This window comes from Grammomys surdaster, unplaced genomic scaffold (genome assembly GCF_004785775.1).
Source record: "Grammomys surdaster isolate TR1022 unplaced genomic scaffold, NIH_TR_1.0 100, whole genome shotgun sequence".
NCBI classification, from domain to species: domain Eukaryota; kingdom Metazoa; phylum Chordata; class Mammalia; order Rodentia; family Muridae; genus Grammomys; species Grammomys surdaster.
Window position 1 is genome coordinate 3,777,358 of NW_021604579.1, and position 23,514 is coordinate 3,800,871.

Below are 23,514 nucleotides of genomic sequence, written 5' to 3' on the forward strand. Positions count from 1 at the left end.
CTCTGACCTATACACTGGGCATCACTCTGACCTATACACTGGGCATTGGAGTTTTATGTCCTAATCTTTCTGACCACTCCCATTTGTACACCTTGCCTAATGCAGAGCTTCACCTCTCATCAAAGTGTTCCTGTTCCTATTTGCCTTTTCCATGTTTCAGTGACTCCGGAGAGTTGTCCTCTGTACTCAGCCAGTCACTATGTCTGTCTGTCTTCTGTCTTAGCTCTAAATTCATCTAGTGCACTCCCATCCTGCTGCCATCAGACACACAAGTTAGGACTTGGTGGCAGCCAGTGGGAACTGGATCCCTTAGGAGCTGTCACTACCTTCCAAAGTCTTCTTTAACAGTGTTCCTGACATGGACACCCTTGTCCAGTGTCCCCTAACACTATGTTCCTTTCTTGGGGCTGCAGTAACGACGCACCACAAACAGGTGGCTTTGAATGACTGAGATTGCCACACAATTATAGAGGCTAGATGTCTGAGATTGAGGTGTCAGCTGGACTGGGCTCCCTCTGAAACCTTGGGAGACTTCTTCCTCGCCTCTTCCTGGCTTCCTGTTTGCTGGCAGCATCTGCCTTGCTTGGCTTGCAGCTGCACAGCTTGAGTGTTTACCTTTCTCTGTACTTGGCATTGTCCCATGATGTCTCTGCCGTCACATGGCTGTCTTGTAAGGACAGGAGTCATGTTGGATTAGGAGCACACTTCTAGTATACTTTTATCTGCAATGATGCTTTTTCCAGGCATTGCCACGTTTTCAGGTGTGGGGGATAAGATGCCAACATTATCTGTTTGCATACCTGCACAACAGCCTTTGTGTTGTTCCTAAGGAGCTGTCTACCTTAGTTTTTGAGACTTAACCTCTCAATGGCTAGAGCTTACAAAGCAGGCTAGGCTGGCAGGCCAATAAGCCCTTGGAATCCTCCTGCTTCTGTCTCCCCAGTACTGGCATCACAAGAACACCAGCTTTTTTGACATGGGTTCTGGAGCTCAAACTCCTGTCTTCGTGATTGTACATGAGCTATCTCCCTAGCCCTAAAACATGCCTCCTTAGGAGATTTTTCAACCCATAACAATCTAGCGTCTGAGTCTCCCAAATTCATGTCATTGTCATACACAGAAAAGGATTCTCTTAATCCCGACTCCCTTCAAACATTAACCCATGCCAGCATCAACTAACTTGGACTTTCTTGTGCTTCCTGCTCAGAGCTCTCCTGAAGATCTCTGACCTAATGTTCTCAGCATGAGCAACATCAAAGCAGCCATGGCCTCTTTTTGATAGGAAGGCTTTGGTGGAAGGCGGGGAGATTGCCTTTCTCTCAAAGCTGGTGGGGCTGGGCAGACATCTCTGATGGATCACCTTACCTCATGCCTCTAGGTACGTGAACACACTCCTGAAACTCATTCCGCTGGTGCTGGGACTGCAGGAACAACTGCGGCAGGCAGTGCAGAATGGGGACATGGAGACCTCCCACGGCATCTGCCGCATTGCTGTGGCCCTGGGCGAGAACCACTCTCGGTAGGGAGTGGGACAGCTGCTGGTGGGATGGCAGAGCCTATCAAAGGTTCAAGTTATGGACCCTTGTTGGAAAGGTACGGTGAACTAACTCTCTGCTCCTGCTCCTCACCCCCACCCCATAGGGCCTTGCTAGACCAAGTAGAGCACTGGCAGAGCTTCCTGGCACTCGTCAACATGATCATGTTCTGCACAGGCATCCCTGGCCACTATCCCGTCAATGAGACCACCAGCTCCCTCACTCTCACCTTCTGGTACACACTGCAGGTATGTCTGTGTGACCATCAGTCGGATGGGGCCTTCATGAAGGAAGGTAGGTCGTGGGCTTCTGTGGCTGCTGCTGAGGCGGCTAACTGTCCTCCCTGGCTCTCTCAGGATGACATTCTGTCCTTTGAGGCAGAGAAGCAGGCTGTGTACCAGCAGGTGTACCGACCAGTCTACTTCCAGCTGGTGGACGTACTCCTGCACAAGGCCCAGTTCCCTTCTGATGAGGAATATGGATTTTGGTCCTCAGATGAAAAGGAGCAGTTCCGAATCTACAGGTGATGGCAGCAGGCCAACCCCAATGAAGTAAGGGAAGAAGCCAGGCTTCCTGACTTCTACGGTTCCTTTCTGTAGACTTTAGGCAATTCTGCAGGGTCATGAGGGTCCTTGGGTAGGCTTCTGGCTTACAGTAAAGATCCAGGCAGTATAAAAGGCCTTCTTCTGCTTTTCAGGGTGGACATCTCAGACACGCTCATGTATGTCTACGAGATGCTGGGGGCTGAGCTGCTTAGCAACCTCTATGACAAGCTGGGTCGTTTGCTCACTAGCTCAGAGGAGCCCTACTCCTGGCAGGTACCTCCCAAACCTGATCCTTCTGCACTCCCTAACTTGCTGCACCCTTCTCCTAAGTCAAGCCAGTGGCACTCTCTTTCCCCAGCACACAGAAGCCCTGCTCTATGGCTTCCAGTCCATTGCAGAGACCATCGATGTTAACTACTCTGACGTGGTACCCGGGCTCATCGGCCTCATCCCACGGATCAGCATCAGCAATGTGCAGCTGGCGGACACTGTCATGTTCACCATTGGTGAGGCCTAGCATACCTTCCATGACCATGTTCTCAGAGCTACAGCACCCATCCCTCAGCATGGCTGGCCTGCTGGGTCCTGTCCAAACTGAGAGAGATTCATCTCCCCCCACACAGTCAGCATTGCAGCCGACTAGTGTCTGGCAAGTGCTGGGATCTTTCCTGCAGTGCGCTGAGCTCCGTCTCTGCGATGCTGATCTGCCGTCAGTCAGTGGAGCAGCAGAGCTGGGCCTCTGTCGAGTAATCCCTTTCTGCTTTTCAGTGACGAGGCTCGTGCTCAAGCATCGGTACCTTCATGCCCACTCTGCCCTCCGAGCACTCTGGGTGCGCTGGAGCGGTGACTTAATCATTCCTCAGGTCTTGCCTGCCTCAGAGGGCCTTTTCTTTCCTCTCTCTTCTAGGAGCTCTGTCTGAATGGCTGGCTGACCACCCCGTCATGATCAACAGCGTTCTACCCCTTGTGCTGCACGCCCTAGGCAATCCTGAGCTGTCTGTCTCGTCTGTGTCGACCCTCAAAAAGATCTGCCGAGAGTGCAAGTATGACCTGCCGCCCTACGCTGCCAACATTGTAGCTGTCTCCCAGGTATGGAGGGGTCCCTGGGCAGGGGTGGGCTTCACAGGGCCTTGCTCCACGCTGACATCTTGTTCTCCACCCCTAGGATGTGCTGATGAAGCAGATTCACAAGGTACGGCTCAAGCCTTCTGGGTCCCCTTGGGTTTTTGGTGGGGAATCACTCACCCCTAGGTGCTGCCTTCTGCCTTCTCCTCCCCACTCACCTCTCGCCTTTGTCCTTCCCAAGAAGATCATTCTCTCTACTCACAAGATGTGGTCAGGACGGACTGTCCCTGTTTTCTGCCCCCACAGACAAGCCAATGCATGTGGCTGATGCAGGCCCTGGGCTTCCTGCTGTCAGCCCTGCAGGTGGAGGAGATCCTGAAGAACCTGCACTCACTCATCTCGCCCTACATCCAACAACTGGAGAAACTGGCAGAAGAGATAGTGAGTGAGCTCTGGGGACCTGGGGCAGCACTGGGATCTAGGGGCTTCTCTGTCGGCACAGGAGTGGGGATGTTGGAATTGTCACTCAGGTCCAGTGTTAAGTGGCTGGCCTCTAGGCTGGGCCTGGGAGATCTGGAGTTTGATTCAATTCTTCCCATAGCCTAATCCCTCCAACAAGCTGGCCATTGTCCACATCTTGGGGCTTCTTTCCAACCTCTTTACCACACTGGACGTCAGTCATCATGAAGATGATCACGAAGGCCCTGAGCTCCGGAAGCTGCCAGTGCCACAGGGACCCAACCCGGTAGGTGACATTGTCTTTGTCACCCTCCAAGTCTGTGGGCAATGTTAACATTGCTTCTTGACCCCACAGAGGTCATGTACTTGGTCCTTTGACCTTCCACCTTCTATGTGGCCATGTCATTGCATTGCTTATCCTGTGGATAATGTTTTCTCTGTCCTCAGCCTGATGGAAGTGATGTCATTGACTTTTATTTGCCCCACTCCCCATGGGCACTGACATTATCCTTTGGTGCCACTGAGCTCTACGATGAGCTCATGTTCAACCCCTTCTCTTTAGGGTCTCCTTCCTCATTCACTGTCCCCTCCAGGCACTCAAGATGTTCATGTGTCCACATGTAGTGGTTCTTGCCATCTTAAAGTTGCGCCCATTGAGAGGAAGTGCACAGAAAGATTCCTGCAGAGCAGAATGATAAGCACTGTGATAACTTGCCATGGATTTGGGCTGACCTCTCTGCTTTTTTGTTTTTTGTTTTCCTTTTGAGACAGGGTCTTGCTCGATAGCCCTGGCTGGCCTGGAACTTGTTATGTAAACAAGGATAGCCTTGAGCTCAGTGGTCCTCCTGCCTCTGCCTCCCCAGTGCTAGGATCAAAGGCATTTGTAATTTGACAGTCTTGTTTTTGTGGTGTTAGAGATTGGACCAGGGCCCTGGACATGCTAGGCTAACACTCTGCCACCAGTCTACATCCCCAGCCCTTGAGGTGACCTCTCAAGCTGTATGACATGGGACAGCCTTCAGCTTCCCTCTCAAAGCTGTGGCACTGGGGTCTGCGGCTGCTCATTGCAGGATCGTTGGAGCAGAGGAGGCTTGAGTGAGATCGGTTGACAGACAGCCAAGTTCTTTCTATACAAGTACCAGGAACTCCATTAGCCATTGACTTTTCATGTCCCAGGCCGTCTCCTGGAAAAGAAAGCCAGGGATACCCTGGCCTCAGCTTAGCTCCACACCACAGCCTCAGTTATCACTTGGGCTCTAGGCCAAGCCTGGGCCACCATGATCCCCCAGAATCCCCCTTTTCTTCTATGGCAGTAATTGTCCTGCCCTCCCTATCTCCCAGGATCTCAGCCTGCTCTCTGCTCTGCCATAAGCTGCCCGTATCTACGCATCCCGTGGGGCTCCCTACCCCACGCATATTTGGTGAGACAGCACCTCCTCCTCAGGGGCTAGCCCATTGCTTTGGTTTTTCTGAGCAGAAATGGATAGAGAGAGTGATTTCTGTTTGTTTTGTTTGCTAAGCTGTCACAATTTTATCAAGAGCTAAGGATGTTTCTGCTTTGTAGTTCTGAGTCTTCCTCTGAAATGACCTACAGTTCAAGATACTCTTCTCTTTCATTGTTGGGGGGGTTCAGTACACCATTTCTTGCCTGAGGGGTCCTATGTCTCAAATCCTCAGTGTGCAGTTGAGGGTGATGGGGTAAGCCATTGTCTCCTGCCTCCTGCCAGGCCCTGGGTGGCAGCTGTGTGGCAGCAGCGTCTCACTCTTCCCTGTGTCTTTAGGTGGTGGTTGTGCTGCAGCAAGTCTTCCAGCTCATCCAGAAGGTGCTGAGCAAGTGGCTGAATGATGCCCAGGTGGTCGAGGTGAGTCCTGACCCTCTCTGCTCCTGGGCTGATTTTGACCAAAAGGATTGCTTCCTCACTTCCTCCTGCAGTGATCTGGAGAGAACAAGAAGGGAAGGCTGCAACATTGACTGGAACAGGTGTCTTATGGGAAGACACAGTCCCTCCCCTGACCACCAGTGTCCTAGGATCACAGAAGTGCTAAAGGATAGTAACCATAGGCCAAGTCTCAGATGTCTGTTGTAGTGTGGAGACCTGGCTTTGGTCCCTGAGTTGAGATTTTGGTTGCTCTTACAGTCCCCCTGAGGAAAAATGGTACTGAAGTTAGTAGTGGGAATTAAGTTGCAAAGTTGGAGCCCATGCTCCTATGGAGAGTTGTTTTCTCCTTCTTTTCAGACCGAGGAGTAGGGTACTTCTGTGGCTTGGTTTGCAGGGCTTGGCTAGATTTCTGGGTAAGGTTCCTTTCTTAGACCTCCCTCCCATGACCCGCTGACAAGGCTCTCCTTGCTTTCTTCCTCAGGCGGTGTGTGCCATCTTTGAGAAGTCTGTTAAGACACTGCTGGATGACTTTGCCCCCATGGTGCCGCAGCTCTGTGAGATGCTGGGTAGGATGTACAGCACCGTTCCCCAGGCCTCTGCTCTTGACCTCACTCGACAGGTAAGCTGTCTGCTTTGGGCAGTAGGTGCTCTGGATGTCATCTTGTTAGAGACCTGTCCCTGGGTGGGAGTGTGCTAGGCGGCTGCCATGGCTGGGGTCCCCACCTGTGTTCCAGGGATGTTGATCTGTCCTGGTGAGGCGGACCTCAGCTGACCAGCACCCCCTGCTTTGTTGTAGCTGGTCCACATCTTTGCTCACGAGCCTGCCCACTTTCCCCCAATAGAGGCCCTCTTCCTGCTGGTGACTTCTGTCACACTCACTCTCTTCCAGCAAGGTAAGTGCCTATCAGGGTCTCTGCCACCACCACCACTGCCTCTGCTTCCTCCACTGGGGAGCCAAAGCTACCCCACTCTGTTCTTGATATCCTGGTCACATGTGGGACTTGATGGGAAACTTGGGGGAATGAAGCACAGCACAACTGTTACCTATAAGTAGTTGACACTTCAGGTTGAAGTGGATAAAATGGTGAATGGTGTCTTTCGCAGCCTGCCTTTGTTCCAGGCCAGCCTGGATACTGGGGGAAGCTGGGCCCAGACTCTGAGTGACTTGGGGCACTAGTCTGGCTCATTGCCTTTGGAATATGATAAGAAGTTGGAGGAGCATGGGCTTTGAAACCAGGTAGACCTAGAATCTAAGGTATAACCACAAAACTAGTTGTGTGACCTTGGGCAAGTCACATCCCTTCGCTGAGCCTCGTTTCCATGGCAGTTCAGGGATGGTTCCTTGGATCCTGGCTTGGGCTTCTGCATATGAAGTACTCGAGTGCTGATTCCTCTTTTCATGTCAAAGTTTAGTCCTTTCTAAGCTCAAAGTGCCTTCAGGGGTGGTCCCAGTCCCTCTTTCTGTGGCCTTCTGCCTGAGAAAGTTGGGAACTGGCCTTCAGGCTTCCTGTCTAATCTGAGTTCTAACCTGGCACAGAGGCAAGGTTACTCAGTCAGCCCCATGAGCCCAGCCTGGATTTGAGCTTTGAGGCCAAGCAGAGGTGTCTGCTGGAGCCCAGAGTGCTCGCATCTCATATGGTTACTGTCTGGTCCCTTGTGGGCCATGGAGCAGATCCAGAGTGTGACTGTCTTCCACTCCACCTCTCCTGTTCCTTGTGCCCCCTTTCTGGATGAGTCCCAGTGATCCTGGGTCTGTTCATTCCTCAGAGGGTCCGCTCCTCCTCCCCTCCACGAGTCCTTTCTCAGTTTAGGCTGTGCCTCATTTAACTCCATAAACTCCTCTGTGCACATGTTCCCCTTTTTCCAACCCATCCAGTATACAGCAGTCATACCACAAACCACAAATATGATCACTTCCTCTCTGGCCTAAAACCCTCTCAGATGCTGCCCATCACCCTCAGGTTATTGTCACATTTCCACAGGACCAAATTCAGGTCATCTCTAAAGGTCTCTCATGACAGGAGCAGTCCAGCCACGCTGACTCTTCTTAACACGCCCTATTTGAACTCTGTGCATTGCTTCTTCAATTGGAAAATACTAGACCCCTGACTGGGTGAACTCTCACTTGTTCATGCCCTAGACAGAAGGCAGACGTTACTCCTCAGACAAGTGACTCTGAGATAGAACTGGGCACTTGTAGCTATGTGCAAAAAGTCCACCATACTTACACTACTGATATAAAGCACAGGCCATGAGATTAATAACCTCCATGTCTGTCTCTCTTCATGGACTAAACCCTCGAGGGGCAGAATTGGATCTACTACAGTTCTCTACTACTTTCCCTGTGTCCAGAATGAGGCCAGCCTCAGACACTGTTGAATCATGGAGGGCTCCCTGCCCCCAGAACCTTTTTTCCACACTACCTGGCCCAAGCAGGAAGGGAACCAAACACTGACCACACTGTTCTAACAGTGGATACACTGTTCTAATATGGCACACCAGACCTTTCCAGGACCTGAGTAGCGAAGATTTCAGAGATAGAGGATCAGCCTCAGGTCAGGGCTCCTAGTAGCCTGGGGAAGGAGGTGAAGAAGAGGTTATGTGTCACAGGTGGGGAGACAGAACACTTGTGACTTACACAAGATCACACAGCTACTCAGTGGTGTCTCCATCAGGTGCCTTTCTACTACATCCTACTGAGAGTAGAGAAGCCCAGGCAGGAGCAGCAGGCACAGGCCTTGCTCTTACCTCAGGAATGGTCAAAACCAAGGCAGGGATGGCCAACATTGTTATTTGTCAGAGTTGTTGGTTATCTTGTTGGGTAAGATAGTCCCTGTACTTGTTTTGCTATCCCAGTTTTAGCTTCCTCAAGCCTTTACCTTCCTGCTGGGTCATGCATGGGGTGACACAATGACTGTTTTCCCCCTTTGGTATGTCCAAATACTGGGAGCTGTCCTCAGCCCTGAGTTTGTCTGTCTCCCAAGTCTGTGCCATGTGAAGGGACTTTGCTGGGATGGGGCTCTCTTTCATGGCCTTACAATGCAATTTATTCCCTTGCCCCTACGGATGACTGGGCAGCCTTGTAGCACCCAGAGTCCTGCCCTGTCTAAATAAGAGTACTTTAGTTTAAGCAAACAAGTCTTATTTTAGCCATACCAAGAGCCCTAAAACCATCAAACTTAAGGGGACACTTACTCAAGATCTCATATCCTGGGCTTTCCAGGGCCTTTAGCCAAGCCTCAAAATGAAGTGCCATGGACCAGCCTACAGCCAGCTGTGCCCTCCACTTAGATGGTTGTGATAGGGATGTATATGCCAAGAAGCAGTGTAGGGCTACCCCAGCCAATCAGAGCCACAGCAAGAGTGTGGAGACTGTTCCCTAAGCTCTATGGACTCTAGAATTGTTTAAGAACCAAGAGATCACTGCAGGACTGGCTTGCAGTGGACCGGGGAGTAGGTGGAAGGCCCCTGGGAAGCTGGGGCAGGCCCGTCTTTCACTCTGCCGTCTCTTTCTGTTGGGCTTCTCCCAGTTCATGGTTTTGTATGTTTTGTTTCTTTATCTTGCTTCCTGCTGCTCATGTGCCCCATGCTGTCTCCTGCAGGCTCTCAGTCCCACATAACTATATGAGGTTGAGTTGCTGTTTGTATAATTTTTTCTTAAGTTCCATCTTTATTATATTTTAGGGCCCAGGGATCATCCTGATATTGTTGATTCATTTATGCAACTCCTGGCACAGGTGTGTTTTAGTTTTATTCATTCACGTTCTGTTCTCTCTCTCTCTCTTTCTCTTATGTTGAAATTCAATTTAAGCCTATTTTTAGCTTTCTGTTGACAAATTTTTTTTTTCTGTTCAGTTGAATAGAGTTTCTTCATCTGTTTCCGTGGAAGTTGACAACCCAACATCCCCCTTTAGTGCCCCTTTGCCTTAATTAGCTCAGTCACCTACAAAGACAGAGAAAGGCTGATCCTAAAGGGAGGGAAGGAGAGGGGAGGGGGTGGCGATGGTACTCAACAGTTCCTGTGTGGCCAGCTTACCCAGAACTGTCAAGAGTAGGGTTGAAGTTGAAGGGCCTGGGCTTCATTGTCCCCGTGCTCCCGCCGGGGACTGCCTTCCTGAGTGCTCCCAGCTTACTCGTAAGAGGTAGCTGGGAGCACCTCCAAAGAGCAGAGTGTAAGGTGAATGTGCACCGTGCAGTCCAGAGTACATCTGGTGGAGAGATTGTGCTGCTGGAGGTGGGGTCCAGGCTCCACTTTGAGACCTCACTAGGATGTGTTGTGGCTGGGGTGTGCTCTCAAGTGTGTTGACCTTATTTTGTATGTTTGGAGTTTGGTTTTGGAAGGGAACTGAAGTCATCGGGTATAAGTAGAATGTGCATTGTGCTAGATGCAGAGATAGGTGTGAATCTGATGTGATGTGTGATGAGGGTGGTCCCTACATTGTATGTATGTGGATGTAGATATGTTAGACAATTGATGGACATTGAATATGGATATGTGTTGGCTGTGTGTGTGTGTGTGTTTGAACTGGAGAGGTGAGTTTTTAATGAGAATGTGTTGTGAGTTGTTGGCATGCCAACATTAAATGAACATGGCTTGGCAGATGTGTGTCAGACTATGGGCGGGTGGAGGTTGGTGTGATGGGTTCTATGTGAGAGAGTTCCTGTGGACTGGAAGGGCTCTGTGAGTTGGAGTTAATGGGTATCTTTCTGCTTACTTATCCTACGGGCATCCACTGAGTTTGTAGTAATGCTGTAACTCTGATAGAATATGAGCACAATGCAGTGGGGGTGGTCCATGCCCTCCTGGAGCCTATAGTCTGGTGGGGGGGTGTATGGGGAAAGGAGTGAAGACTGATGGTATTCTGGTCCTTGCATGGATATGTGTGTGGGTGTCTGTGAAGGTGTATCTTTGGCCAGGAGGCTGTCTCAGTGTATTTGTGGGTATGTTGGGATGGTATACTTGTGGGAGAGGGCTATTTGTCTGTGGATGGTTTGGGATGTGTGAGGGCTGGGTGTGTAACGGTAATGGAAGCATGCTGTAAATGCAGAAGAGTGTATGTGAAGGTATAACAGGTGTGTAAGTAGAACATTTCAGAGTGGGGTATATGTAGGGGTGTTTGCACGTATATAAACATGGGGTTATCGAGTGGGTATTCATGAGGGGCTGGAAGGGTCTATGTGATGTATGCTGGGGCAGTGTTTAAGGCCTGCTGGAGTTGTGCCAAACATCTTCTGCGACTCAAGGATGTGCCAACCATGCCTGGTAGCACTGGGGGCAGGCCATCTCCCCATCCAGCTGCTACCCTGAGAGTAGCACTGGCTCCTGGGATGGGGGATGGCTGAGAAGGCCCCGGACAGAAAGCATCCTGGAGGAAAGAAGGGCTGAGGGATCTCCTGCTCTACTTTTCCTCTTCCTGAAAAGGAGCTGGGAGAAGAGCAAGGCTATGGGAGTGGACGATGGGCTGGGTCTTCATGTCCCACTGCTAACTCTTCTTTCTACTACCCTTCCACAAACTCAAGGGGCTCCACTTCTGTGATTCAAACAGTCACTACTGGCGACCTGCAACCTTTTGGGGGTTGGGGGTGGGGGACAGGGGAAGCTGTTTGCTTAGGGAGTGATTGGGACCTAAACACTCACACCTGTGCATCATATACCTACTTGTACGTTCAGCATCCCTGGAGCAGCTCCTCACTTGACTGAACTCTGGGGTGATGTGGGTTCCCCAGAGATCTGGGTGGCATATCCTGTACCTGTGATGCGTGAAGTTAGGAGCTTGGGTGGCAGGTGAGTGGGGGGGATGATCTTTGGAGCTGGCTGGGGCTGGGCTTACCAGCTCCACCTCCTGCAGGCTTTGAAGCGGAAGCCAGATTTGTTCCTGTGTGAGCGATTGGATGTCAAAGCTGTGTTCCAGTGTGGTAAGTGGGCCAAGTGGGAAGCTGGGCCTGGGCTTCCCCGCGTCACTAGGCCCCGTCTGACTTAGCTCCACCTCTCCCACAGCTGTGCTGGCCCTCAAGTTCCCTGAGGCACCTACTGTCAAGGCCTCCTGTGGCTTCTTTGTGAGTCCCATGCTGACCCCTGACTCCCCCCTAGTACTCAGAGGGTAGGGGTGTGGTGTGCAGATCTCCTCAGGGAGAGGTGGGAAGGAGCTGGGGCTGACAGGCTTCTCACCTGCAGACTGAGCTGCTGCCTCGATGTGGGGAGATAGAGTCTGTGGGGAAAGTGGTACAGGAAGATGGCCGTATACTACTCATAGCAGTGCTGGAGGTGAGCTGGAGTGAGCGGTTGGGTGTGGGGAGACCTTCACTGCTGAGGCAGCTGGTGTTGTGTGGGTGGGGGTGCTGAATCTTTGGTTTCCTAAGCTCTCGGACTTTCTCCCACGATTAAATGTCTGAACGTTGCTGTGAGGATCAGCTGGCTCTTACAAGATAGTGCTCACTTACTCAGCTTGCCTGTGGACGTGCCCCAGAGAGCCTGTGATATGCCTAGACCTCCTTGCTACAGAGGAGACAGGCTCTGGTGCACTGAGAACCCCTCTTCCTCAGGCCATCGGGGGCCAAGCCTCCCGTAGCCTCATGGACTGTTTTGCCGACATCCTGTTCGCCCTGAACAAACACTGCTTCAACCTCCTGAGCATGTGGATCAAGGAGGCTCTGCAGCCACCTGGTTTCCCATCTGCCCGTCTCAGCCCTGAGCAGAAGGACACCTTCAGCCAGCAAATACTTCGGTGAGCAGAGCTGCCATGGGCCTGACCTGGGATATGGATGTGACGGTATTGGCTGACGTGCTTTCCCTTCCCTCCTCTAGTGAGCGAGTGAACAAGAGACGGGTGAAGGAGATGGTGAAGGAATTTACACTGCTGTGCCGGGGGCTACATGGCACAGACTACACAGCCGACTACTGAGGGACATGTGTGTCCCATCTCACCCCTTCTTACCCCTTCCTGTTCCCAAAGAGTAAACCTGGACTCTTACTGCTGCCTCTGCCTCCTTTCTCCGTCCTCCATCGCCTACGTGGACCCAGGCCTGATGGAAGAATGGAAGGATGCTGGGACCCAGGCCTTGGTTTAGAATAATGGGGACATCGGGAGGGTGTGGTAGCAAATGCCTTTAATCCCAGCCCTTGGGAGGCAAAGGCAGGTGGACCTGTGTAAATTCAAGGCCAGCCTGGTCTACACAGTGAGTTCCAGGATATCTAGAGCACCTGTCTCAAAAAAAACAAACAAACAAGCAAAACAACCAAGAAAGAATGGAGGGGACACCTAGCTCTCAGGGTGGGTGCAATCGTCCAAGCTGCCTGTTCTTGCTCCCAGGGTGAGAGGCCACAGTACAGCAGCATCAGCAACCCATAGATACTCCTGTTAGATCCATGCATACATTTAATCAGCAACCTGAGTACTAGGCCCCTGGATCTAAGCCAGACAAAGGCTGGCCCCATTCATGGCTACTGTACTCAGTAGAGAATGGGTGCTGGCACCATTCGTGGCTACTGTACTTGGTAGAGAATGGGTGTGGAATGGCTTTGTGAAGGAAGCTGCATTTCTGAGAATATGTGCCTTCAGGATCCACCTGGGGTATGGGAAGAAATGGAATGGAGGTTAGATTTCCAGGATGGATGTGTGGTATGGAATTTTATTTTTATTTATGTTCATTTATATTGAGTACATTTCAAGGGGACAGAGAGCTGGGCTGCAACCAGTGTTCACCTGCACCCTGATAAAGTGTTTTAGAACACCTAAACTTGCCTATGGTCAAGGGGGCTGTAGAAAGTAAGGTGGAGTGAGAGGAACCGGAAGGCTCTGCCCTAAAGAGGGATAAGGATTACCTAATACTGCCTGTGTACCTCTAGCTCTCCCTCTTAGCACCTTTAATGCAGCTAAGCTCAGCCCATCAGGACCATGGACAGCGCCCGGCAGCTGGCCTCCTTCCTTTACTTTCAGCCATAGTTCTGTCTGCCCTGCCTTCTGGTTACCCATCAGTAAGATCAGAACTGCGGAGCTGAGTTCTCCCCTGTCCCATCCACGGCATCTGAATCCGCTTGATGGACAGGGTAGCTGCATCCCGTCCTCTGATCTTCCCCAGCTTTTGTATTCAATCAGTGTCTTCCTGAGCCAGCTAACAGCATCAGTGTCTTCCACTTCATGATTTATCCCATCATTACCCACTCCTCAGTCCCAATTAAAATAATTATGTGTATGTGTGTATGGCTGAGTTTATATCTGCGCACCACGTGACTCTAGTTACCTGCAGTTATTAGGAGAGGGATCCCCTAGAACTGGAGTTACACATGGTTATGAGCCACTGTGGGTGCTGGTAGCTGAACCCAGTCCTCTGCAAGAACAGTAAGTGCTCTTAGCCACTGAAGCATTTCTCCAGCCCCATCAGTCCCATCCTTACAGTCCGGATTTCTCAGCTCTCCTGGAGGATGCAGAGATGCTCCATATATTTTCAGTCTTTTTTCCCTACCACATGTTATGAGATGTTTTCCTCTCTTATCCCTCCTCATGACAAAAAGTCGTACTGGAGAATGTGGGGTAAGGCTAGGGATATAGCTCAGCCATAGAGTCCTTGCCTACCGTGCATGAGGGCCCAGGTTCAGTCCCAAGGAGGCGAGGAGAGAGAATAAATGTGGCCTCTAAAGCCCAGTTTCTGAAACCAGCAGACATGGTTTTGTTTTTTGTTTTTTCTTAACTATAATGGATAATTCTTACTCCTAATAATGTAGTACCTGATGGACTTAGCAAGGGTTCAGTGTTTGATTGATAGACTGTGAGGACAACAGAGACTACTATTCTGTAAAGTCAGTTGTAAGACAATCCTCTGGGAGACAAGGTAAAGGGCATAGAGATATTCTACGATACCTGACAGAAAGTACCTACCCACAAATATTCAAACCCAAGCAGTGGACACTGAGTTGGGAATTATGTAGTACTGGGAGATCCAGCTTCGGTTACACAGCAAAACTTGTCTCAAAAATATAGAGGCTGTGAGATGGGTTGGTGGATTAGGGAGCTTGCAGCCAACCCTGAAGACCTGAGTCAGGTGTTCAAGGACCCCTGCTCTCACTGGTTGCACATACATCTGCACGCGTGCGCGTACACACACACACACACACACACACACACACACACACACACACACACACACACACACACACACACACGTTTAAATGTGACCAGCTGATAGGGCATCGACAGGGAGCTCTGGCCAGTGGAACTACAATACCCACAAGGCTTTGCGGCACTTCCGATTGGTCCTGAGAGGCTGGTGATTGGTTCTCTGTGAGTAGTCCTTGAACCCGGAAGTAATCTCCTAGATCCATGTGTAGTGGAGAGCCGGGAATTTAGAAGCGTACGGTGTGGATCCTAGGACCCGTGGACAGGTTGGTCCCGATCCACAACAAAGCTGCTGTGACTTTTGAGGGTTCAGCTGCATCTCGCCCCACCCAAGCTGTACCCCATGGAGTCTACGTTCAGCAGCCCCGCAGAGGCGGCCCTGCAACGGGAAGCGGGCGTTCCAGGCCAGTTTACCCTTCCTGAAGACCTGGACCGAGTGTATGAGCTGGAGCGAGTAACGGAATTTGTCTGCAATTTAGGATGTCAGCGGGTGAGGACTGATTTAGAGAAGGGGGCGGGGGGGGCGGACTCGCCTCTGGGCATGGGTTGCGGAAATTGGGATTTTGGGTGCTCTGTGGGGACTGGTGGGTTGAGAAAATAGTCCGCCCTCGTCGCACGGATTACCCACAACTCTGTGGGGCTTTGGAAGTAGGGGCTTGGAAAGTTTAGTGTTTCTTTTGCAGAGGCTTTTGGTGGAAGAGCGAGGTTGTCGCTGACTTATAACTTGTATTTACAGGTGGCCTTGCAGTTCCCTGACCAGTTACTAGGAGATGCTGGAGCGGTGGCTGCCCGGCTGGAGGAAGTTACAGGATCTAAGATGTTCATTTTAGGGGACACAGCTTATGGCAGGTATGGGATTTCCCTGCTCAGTGTCTGCTTCCAGTGAGTGTGTTTGCATGATGAGAAACTCCTGATGCCAGCTTCCCTCAGTGACAGTAAATTCCTAGCTTGGTACCATTTTCTCCACTGGCCCATTTCCCATTGATGACTCTTTCCAGGTAGGGAACACCTCTCACCGATGTTCTCTCCCCTGCAGCTGCTGTGTGGATGTGCTGGGCGCTGAGCAGGCTGGAGCTCAAGCCCTTGTACACTTTGGTCCTGCCTGCTTAAGTCCCCCAGCCTCCCTGCTGCCCATCACCTTTGTCCTTGGTCAGCGTCCTGTTGCTTTAGAGCTCTGTGCCAAGGCCTTTGAAGCCCAGAACCCAGATCCCACAGCACCGGTAGTACTGCTGAGTGAGCCAGCTTGTGCTCATGCCCTAGGTGAGAAATTATACCTTGATGGACGGAGGGGGTGGGTCCATGGCTGCATGCCTTAATTTCCCCTATTTAAGCACACTTCCCTAGAGCTCCTGTCCTCAGTTGGCCTAGCTTGTGCTCTAGTGCCACATTCAGGGACCTGGGGGTGAGGCATCTCTTATTTTGCCAGACTTCAACTCTGATGTCACCTCTTTCAGAGCCTTTGGCCACTCTCCTGCGGCCAAAGTACCAAGATCTGCTCATCTCCAGCCCAGCTCTTCCCCTGCCAGTGGGGTCCCTGAGCTCACAGCCTGAGTCACTGGAGCGTTTTGGGCGCCGCTTCCCCCTGAACCCAGGGAGATGTCTGGAAGAATATGGTGCCTTCTATGTGGGGGCTTCTCAAGCAAGCTCTGACCCGAACCTTGATCCGGATCTGAGCAGACTGCTTTTGGGGTGGACACCAGGACGGCCCTTCTTTTCCTGTTGTCCAGACACAGGACAGACACAAGACCAGGGTGCCAAGGCTGGGAGACTAAGAGCACGAAGACTGTATCTTGTAGAGAGGGCCAGAGATGCCCGTGTGGTAGGGCTGCTGGCGGGCACATTAGGTGTGGCTCAACACCGTGAGGCACTGGCACACTTGCGGAAACTGACTGAAGCTGCCGGGAAGCGTAGCTATGTGTTAGCCCTGGGGAAACCCACACCTGCCAAGCTTGCCAACTTCCCTGAGATGGACGTCTTTGTGCTGTTAGCCTGTCCCCTGGGAGCACTAGCCCCACAGCCTTCAGGTGGCTTCTTTCGGCCTGTATTGACACCATGTGAATTGGAGGCTGCCTGCAACCCCGCCTGGCCCCCTCCAGGCCTGGCTCCCCACCTCACACACTATGCAGAGCTGTTGCCTGGTGAGTGGCGGGGCCACATCTGGGCTCGGAAGTTGGGGCTTGGAGTTGAGAAACTGGGATAGCTTTCTTTTCTCCTTCCATTTCAGGTTCTCCCTTCCATGTGCCGCTCCCACCACCTGAGTCAGAGTTGTGGGACACCCCAGATGTGTCACTCATTTCTGGGGAGCTTCGACCGCCACCTCCTTGGAAGTCATCAGATGACACTAGATGTTCTGCCCTAACTCCAAGGCCCCAGCTGGAACTGGCCGAGAGCAGCCCTGCAGGTAAGCATGCAAATACCTATCCCCTGCTAGATTCTTGTCTGGGTCCAGCCCACACAGCTGTTCTCTTTCCCTCTGTAGCTTCATTCCTTAGTTCCCGGAGCTGGCAGGGGCTGGAGCCCCGCTTGGGCCAGACACCAGTGAAAGAGGCTGTCAGAGGAAGACGAGGTATTGCCATTGCCTATGAGGATGAGGGAAGCAGCTGATACCTTGTGAGGCCAGAGTCGTAGAGTGATAAGTCTGCTGGGACCTGTTCTCCCTGAACCACCTTCTCATCCTCTCACGGGGATACTTGACGCCTAGACAGAGGGAATATAGGTAGCTCCTCCCTGAGGAGCTGTCTAGCCTGTAGCCTGTGCTGCACTGGCTCAGCACATCAGTGCAGTAAGTGCCTGTTTGACTGACGGGTGTGGGGGGGAGGCACAGAGAGGGGTCCCAGGGCTGACCCCAATTCCTGAAGTGCAGTAGTAGTTCTGCCCTTGGTCAGGGGCAGGAGTTAGATGATCCAGAGTTCTTCCACGTCAGCGCTGTTGACAGTTTGGACAGAGTAATTCTTTACTTCAGAGGCTATTCTGTATAGAGAAGGATGTTTAGGATCAGCTGACAGAAGTCCCTCCCTTCCCCCCCTGAGCCCGGATAACCTAGATTATCTCTAGATGTTGGCAGACGTCATGTAACTGCCCCTGAGAACCGCTGGTGGAGACCGGCACTGTCCAAGACAGTGTGCATTGGATACATGGCTTTTGCCATTTAAAGTGGATGAAAAACTGTTTCTTGGTTACACTAATTATATTTCAAGCACTCACATGGCTGCTTGTGGGACTTTAGAGGACAGTTTCACGGTGGCACGAAGTTCTATTGGACAGTGATGGGCTACATTGACTCAGACTTGTTTCTTGGGACACCAAAGAAACTGAAATAAACGAAATACTTTTTCTCCTGTTTGTCTTTATTCACCAAAGCTTGGTTCTACACAGTTCCTGTGGATGGATATATGAGTTATATTTAACCAGATTACTGGTCGAGGCCAGCCTGGTCTACAGAGTGAGTTCCAGGACAGCCAGGGCTACACAGAGAAACCCTGTCTTGAAATACCCCCCCCCCCAAAAAAAAAGATATTGTCAGAATAAACAGAGTGAAAAGAACATTTGGGCCTAAACAAAGACTTCGATCAACATGGTGGGTGCTTCAACCAAAGTAGAGTTGTTGGAGGCTGGCATGTATTTTGATAGAGTGTTTGCCCTTGGTAGAGTGTCGGTCCTAGGGTTCCCAGTACGTGTGTGTGTGTGTGTTTGTGTGTGTTTATTGAATCCAAGAAGAAAACAAAATTTACTTACTGTCCACATTAGCCAAAGAATCTTATATTGGCACTATCCAGATCATGTAGTGCCCAGGCTAATAGTAAAGGCAGAGCTGTAAACTGATATGGGAACTGGGTTAAATGAGCATCAATCATGTATTCTGTGTGCATGTTATGAGGACCCATCTGTATGGCAGGCACTAGAAACAGTAGTGAGTCCAACAGAAACCATGCTGTTTCCACCTCCTGGGGAGAGTGGACAGAAACAAAACAAAACGTGCTATATCAACTGGAGATAAGAACTATGGGAAAGGGCTGGTGAGATGGCTCAGCGGTTGAGAGCACTGACTACTCTTCCAAAGGTCATGAGTTCGGATCCCAGCAACCACATGGTGGCTCACAACCACCCATAATGAGATCTGATGCCCTCTTAGGGTGTCTGAAGACAGCAACAGTGTATTTACATATAATAAATAAGTAAAAACCTTTGGGCCAGAGCGAGTGGGGCCGGAGCAAGCGGGGCCGGAGCAAGCGGGGCTGGAGCAAGCGGGGCTGGAGCAAGTGGGGCCAGGGGGGAAAAATAAATAAAAAGGTATAAAGCCATTTAAAAAATTTTTTAAAAAAATGGTTTTAAAAAAAGAACTATGGGAAAATAACTTATCAAGTAGTGATAAGAATTATGAGAAAACACAAATCTTGGAAAGAGAAGAGATTGTTTAAGGGAGATTGGGGTTGGAATATTAAACAGAATGAGTAAGGAAGGGCTTGAAGGTGAGCAAAGGTTGGAAGCTAGAGAGTGGGGCAAATGCAAGGGAAGGCTATGACTAAAAAGGAATAGCTAGAAGGGCAGTCTATTAGGGGCCTGGAGCTTAGCTCTGTTACAGTGCTTGCTTTGCATATTTTAGGATCCTAAGGATCTCTCTTCCATTCCGAGTGAAATAGGATCCACGGGGATTTGAACAGGAGAATGTCATGGCCTTATAAGATCACCTGGACCTCATAGGCATTCATGGCTGGCTCTCCACCCTACCTCTGGGTTAGGAAAGACAACTTAGAATGACCTCCTATGACCACCAGCAGGCATTAGCTAGGCAATGCAAAGACCACGAAATCCTGCTTCAAGCAGAGGGAACTAGTTAAGACTAGAATAGACTCGAAGGATCTGCAGTGACTGGAGAATAAACTAGTTCAGTGGGAAGTTGGGGAACGGGCAGCGCAGGTGGAGAACCAGTACCTGTCGCGAAGAGCTCCCGAGGAAACTACAACCACCACAGTGCTCCGCGGCATGACGTCTACCAGGGCTCGGTCTCAGACAGCCAGCCACTGTGCGCGGAGGTCACGTGGAGCCGGCGCATCACATGCGCCGGTCAGGTGGCGCTGCGGGGCGGGTCGACAGACTGCGGGGCGGACGGTGGACGCGGTTAAGCTCAGGTCCCACCGATCCGACCCCTTGCTGTCGCTGCTGCCATGACGGGGCTGGAGTTGCTCTACCTCGGGATCTTTGTGGCCTTCTGGGCCTGCATGATCGTCGTGGGTGAGCGGGGCCCAGGCGGGCCAAGGTGGCCTGCTGGTTGGGGCGGGGGGCAGGTGGCAGCCGGAGCCGGCCCAGCGCGGTGCCCTCCCGCGACGGAGGAGGCCGGCCCTGGGCTGCGAGAGCCACACTGGCCTTTCCAGGGTCGCGACACCAGGTTCTTGACCTCCTCTCGTCCGCGAGCCGCATATTTGGGCGCCCCGCTTCCTCTTTTTCCGCCTTGCCCTCCCCCCATTCTGACAGCTTGTTGGGTAAACACCGATTGGGCCGGCAGGATCTGGCGCGGCCTGGACGTAGCGCCCTTTTCCTCCAGCCCGTGAAGGGGTTTGGTGTCATTAAGACTGGCTACCTAGGGAGTGGCAAAAAAAAAAAAAAAAATGGAGGCCTGGGTGGAGGTGCTGTTTCGCTCCGGGACTCTTCGCTTGTCTAATTAGATGTAGGTGGCTGACAGTTTGACAGTTGGGCAGTTTTTTCTCCTCCTAGGTTGGGGACTGTGTCTCGAAAGAACAGGCCTTAAACTCTTTTCCCCATTTCTGCAGGAATCTGCTACACTATCTTTGACCTGGGCTTTCGCTTTGATGTGGCATGGTAAGGGAGGGCATGGAGAGGATTCTCCTAGGCGCCCCTCTGCTGTGGTCTGAGCCCCAGCCCAGCTCTCACACACACGGACCTTTGGGAAATATGAAAACTAGAGATGCAACGTCTGGGACTGGTGGGCTGGAGCTGGGTGCCAGCTGAGTTTTGTGTGGTCTCCCCACTCCTGCCCTTTCCTGACCACAGCTGAATCGCTTTCTTCCCTGTTTCCACACCAGGTTCCTGACGGAGACTTCCCCCTTCATGTGGTCCAATCTAGGCATTGGCCTAGCAATTTCTCTGTCTGTGGTTGGAGCAGCCTGGTGAGTGTTGGAGTGGTGGGACAAGTGGGAGGTGCCGAGTGGTGGCTGGTGGAATCATCACTCGGTTCTTAATCATCCTGAGGACAGCGACTACTTGGGCTCCTTTAATCAGTTTCTTAACCTTTCACCAGGGGAATCTATATTACCGGCTCTTCTATCATTGGGGGTGGGGTGAAAGCCCCCCGAATCAAAACCAAGAACTTGGTTAGGTAAGTGTAAAGGCTTTTGAATGTCAAAACTAGCTGCGATGGAGGTCTGATGACATACTGGCTTGTGACCAGTCTCATCGTAGCGTGTATGTGAGTCAAGGGAAGTTGGCTGGGGATTTTCTGAAGAAATGGCTGATTTCCTTCTTATCTCTTTTCTCTACCCCTCCCCCAACATTTGCCATTATGGTTGCCAGCATTATCTTCTGTGAAGCAGTGGCCATCTATGGCATCATCATGGCAATTGTCATCAGCAACATGGCTGAGGTAAGGGAAAACCGGCAGGGCTAGGCATCCATTGAAATGTCTATGCTCTCCCTAAAGATTGGAGGGAAGAGAAGGTAGGTGCATTATGGGATGCCTTCTGAGAACTTACTCTGTCTCTCACAGCCTTTCAGTGCTACTGACCCCAAGGCCATTGGCCATCGAAACTACCATGCAGGTAAGTGGGCAACATCGAGGTCTGTCTTGCCAGGCGTGGGACTTTGGGCCTTTAATCCCAGTACTGAGAGGGGCGGCACCAAGGGAGTTAGAGGCCAGCCACCACTACATAACTATAGTGAGACGCCCCACCATACAGACATGTTGGGGCTTTACACACTTGCTCCTGCTTCCCGGCTCCAGACCCCTTCCACAGTCTCAGTTGCCTTCCTGCGCTCTGCAGAGGTGGAGGGGGATCGGCCCTGTTAGCCCACATTGGCCCATTCATCTCCTGCTTGCCTCGGCCTCACCTGAGCTACTTCTTATCCTCCAGGCTACTCCATGTTTGGGGCTGGCCTCACAGTCGGTCTGTCCAACCTCTTCTGTGGAGTCTGCGTGGGCATCGTGGGCAGTGGGGCCGCCCTGGCCGATGCGCAGAACCCCAGTCTCTTTGTAAAAATTCTCATCGTGGAGATCTTTGGCAGTGCCATTGGCCTCTTTGGGGTCATTGTCGCGATCCTTCAGGTGCGAATCCCCCTAGGGACCTATGGCTTCTTTGCCCTTGGCTGCAGCCCTGCTTTACTCTGCTCAGAGGAACAGAAGTGCCTCCCTTCTTTACCCAAGCCATGTCCCGTCTCTTGTCCCCCTTGTCTGCTGCTTTATATGCACTGTCCCTCCTTTAGTCCATTTGCATCTCTTTCCTCTGCTGTCTCTGAAAATGTCGTCTTTGTGGCATTTCTCTCTCAGGGTCTGTGTTAGTATGTGTATGACATGCTTGTCAGTAGAATAGCATATCTAAATTCCTGTTTTGTCAGTGTGTGAGTTTGTGACTGAGAGACTGGCCTAAAGGTCTAAATGTGATTTAGGGTGCTTGACTGGGTTGACTCTTGGGGACACTGGTACTGTCTCTGGGGACGTTTTTTCTTTGTTGTACAGCTGAACTCCTTTGTTACTATCCATGTCTGTCTGTCATAGTGTCTGTCCTTGTTTGGTCATCCATCTGTGGTCTGTCTGTCCTCCCACTGGCTTACTGGTTCTGATCTTGCCACTGGTCACTGTCCCTGCCTGATTTGTCCTGTTCTTCTTTTGCAGACCTCCAGAGTGAAGATGGGTGACTAGATGACCGGTATGGGTGGGGCCGTGCCCCACTGTTATTTATTGCTGGTTTTCCTGGGACAGCTGGAGCTGTGTCCCTTAGCCTTTCTGGGGCTTGGTGTTCAGGGCCCTCGTGCACTCACCTCTGTCAGCCTGTTGACTTTGGAGGCATTGCAGTCCAGACTGAACCCCAGTGTGGGGAGTGGGCTACTGATGGTGACTGTGTACAGCTGTGCACTAGTGGCCCCCCGACCCCCATCCAGCCCATCTTCCTAGTGTTTGTGAAATAAACTTGGTATTTGTCCCAGTCAGTGAGGCTTCTGTTAGCCCCTTGCGACACCTTTCACAGAGGAAGGGTAGGGCGTATGCACTCACTCCAGCCTCTTGTAACTTTCTATCTACACACTATCTCTGCTCTTGACATTGCTGGCTCCTGGGTGGGAGGTAGCCACCCAGGCTGTGATGCTGGAAGAATCTGGGCTCTAAGATTCTCCTAGCCCTATATCCTTGGACCCCTGTGCACCAGATCCAAACTCACTTCAGCTAATTCTCTCTGGCACTGTACTGAAACTCCCCACACTGTGTCTTCACTGGAGCTCAGGTTTTTACTTTTCTTGATAGTCCTGTATGAACACCTAACCCTCCCAGAAACCTCTTCTCTGTGGTCTTAGTTTCTGGAGCCCTGTTTAGCTCCGCCTATTCCTATACCACTCTTTCCACCCCAATCTTACCCAACCTGCTTTCACCCAAAAGTCCTTTTCATACAACACCTTTAAGGGTCTACCCAGCAGGTAGCCCTGGTTAGCTGACCTTGACTCTGGGCTCCCAGGAAAGAGTTGACAAGGCCCTAACCCTCTGAGTCGCCTACTATCCAGACCCCCTCCCAACTACCTAAAGGGCCGAGCCATCCGGCTCCTGGTCTCTTTACATCCCTAAGGCAAGCTAGTGGAGGAACCTGATGGATGCCTGCGCCCTTCCTGGGTCTCCCGACATCTGCAAAAGCACCTCCCCGCTGGCTGGGCCGCGCAGGGCCAACGGCAGGGGCGGGCGGCGGAGCGGCGCGCGGCGCGT

The 23,514-nt window shown here is 51.6% G+C and overlaps 3 protein-coding genes across 4 annotated transcripts in view; all 3 read left to right on the plus strand.

Moving 5' to 3' along the window:
• Ipo13 (importin 13) overlaps nt 1-12,460 on the plus strand; it is a 20,636-nt gene extending 8,176 nt beyond the window's left edge. The window contains exons 3-20 of the mRNA XM_028786544.1: nt 1,379-1,519; nt 1,642-1,783; nt 1,892-2,058; nt 2,233-2,353; nt 2,439-2,586; nt 2,988-3,169; nt 3,246-3,272; nt 3,452-3,586; nt 3,747-3,890; nt 5,386-5,466; nt 5,966-6,103; nt 6,281-6,377; nt 9,169-9,221; nt 11,334-11,400; nt 11,483-11,541; nt 11,660-11,749; nt 12,028-12,209; nt 12,290-12,460. Of these exons, the coding sequence (XP_028642377.1) occupies nt 1,379-1,519; nt 1,642-1,783; nt 1,892-2,058; nt 2,233-2,353; nt 2,439-2,586; nt 2,988-3,169; nt 3,246-3,272; nt 3,452-3,586; nt 3,747-3,890; nt 5,386-5,466; nt 5,966-6,103; nt 6,281-6,377; nt 9,169-9,221; nt 11,334-11,400; nt 11,483-11,541; nt 11,660-11,749; nt 12,028-12,209; nt 12,290-12,386 (2,071 nt within the window). The 3' untranslated portion in view covers nt 12,387-12,460. The remainder of the gene's footprint in view (nt 1-1,378; nt 1,520-1,641; nt 1,784-1,891; nt 2,059-2,232; nt 2,354-2,438; nt 2,587-2,987; nt 3,170-3,245; nt 3,273-3,451; nt 3,587-3,746; nt 3,891-5,385; nt 5,467-5,965; nt 6,104-6,280; nt 6,378-9,168; nt 9,222-11,333; nt 11,401-11,482; nt 11,542-11,659; nt 11,750-12,027; nt 12,210-12,289) is intronic.
• Nucleotides 12,461-14,784: 2,324 nt separating this feature from the next.
• On the plus strand, nt 14,785-17,932 carry Dph2 (diphthamide biosynthesis 2). Its single transcript, XM_028786895.1, has 6 exons — nt 14,785-15,087; nt 15,334-15,446; nt 15,634-15,857; nt 16,052-16,735; nt 16,822-16,998; nt 17,077-17,932. The coding sequence occupies exons 1-6, from the start codon at nt 14,941-14,943 to the stop codon at nt 17,199-17,201; spliced, it is 1,470 nt and encodes a 489-aa protein (XP_028642728.1). The 5' UTR covers nt 14,785-14,940; the 3' UTR covers nt 17,202-17,932.
• A 1,733-nt stretch (nt 17,933-19,665) lies between these two features.
• Nucleotides 19,666-22,754, plus strand: Atp6v0b (ATPase H+ transporting V0 subunit b). Of its 2 annotated transcripts, XM_028786554.1 has the most exons (8): nt 19,668-19,829; nt 20,366-20,414; nt 20,639-20,722; nt 20,854-20,931; nt 21,126-21,195; nt 21,319-21,370; nt 21,683-21,873; nt 22,441-22,754. In XM_028786554.1, the coding sequence occupies exons 1-8, from the start codon at nt 19,763-19,765 to the stop codon at nt 22,465-22,467; spliced, it is 618 nt and encodes a 205-aa protein (XP_028642387.1). In that variant the 5' UTR covers nt 19,668-19,762; the 3' UTR covers nt 22,468-22,754. The 2 variants fall into 2 exon arrangements, with proteins under 2 accessions (XP_028642384.1, XP_028642387.1); XM_028786551.1 differs by lacking the exon at nt 22,441-22,754 and having other exon boundaries at nt 19,666-19,829; nt 21,683-22,416.
• Nucleotides 22,755-23,514: the final 760 nt, after the last annotated feature.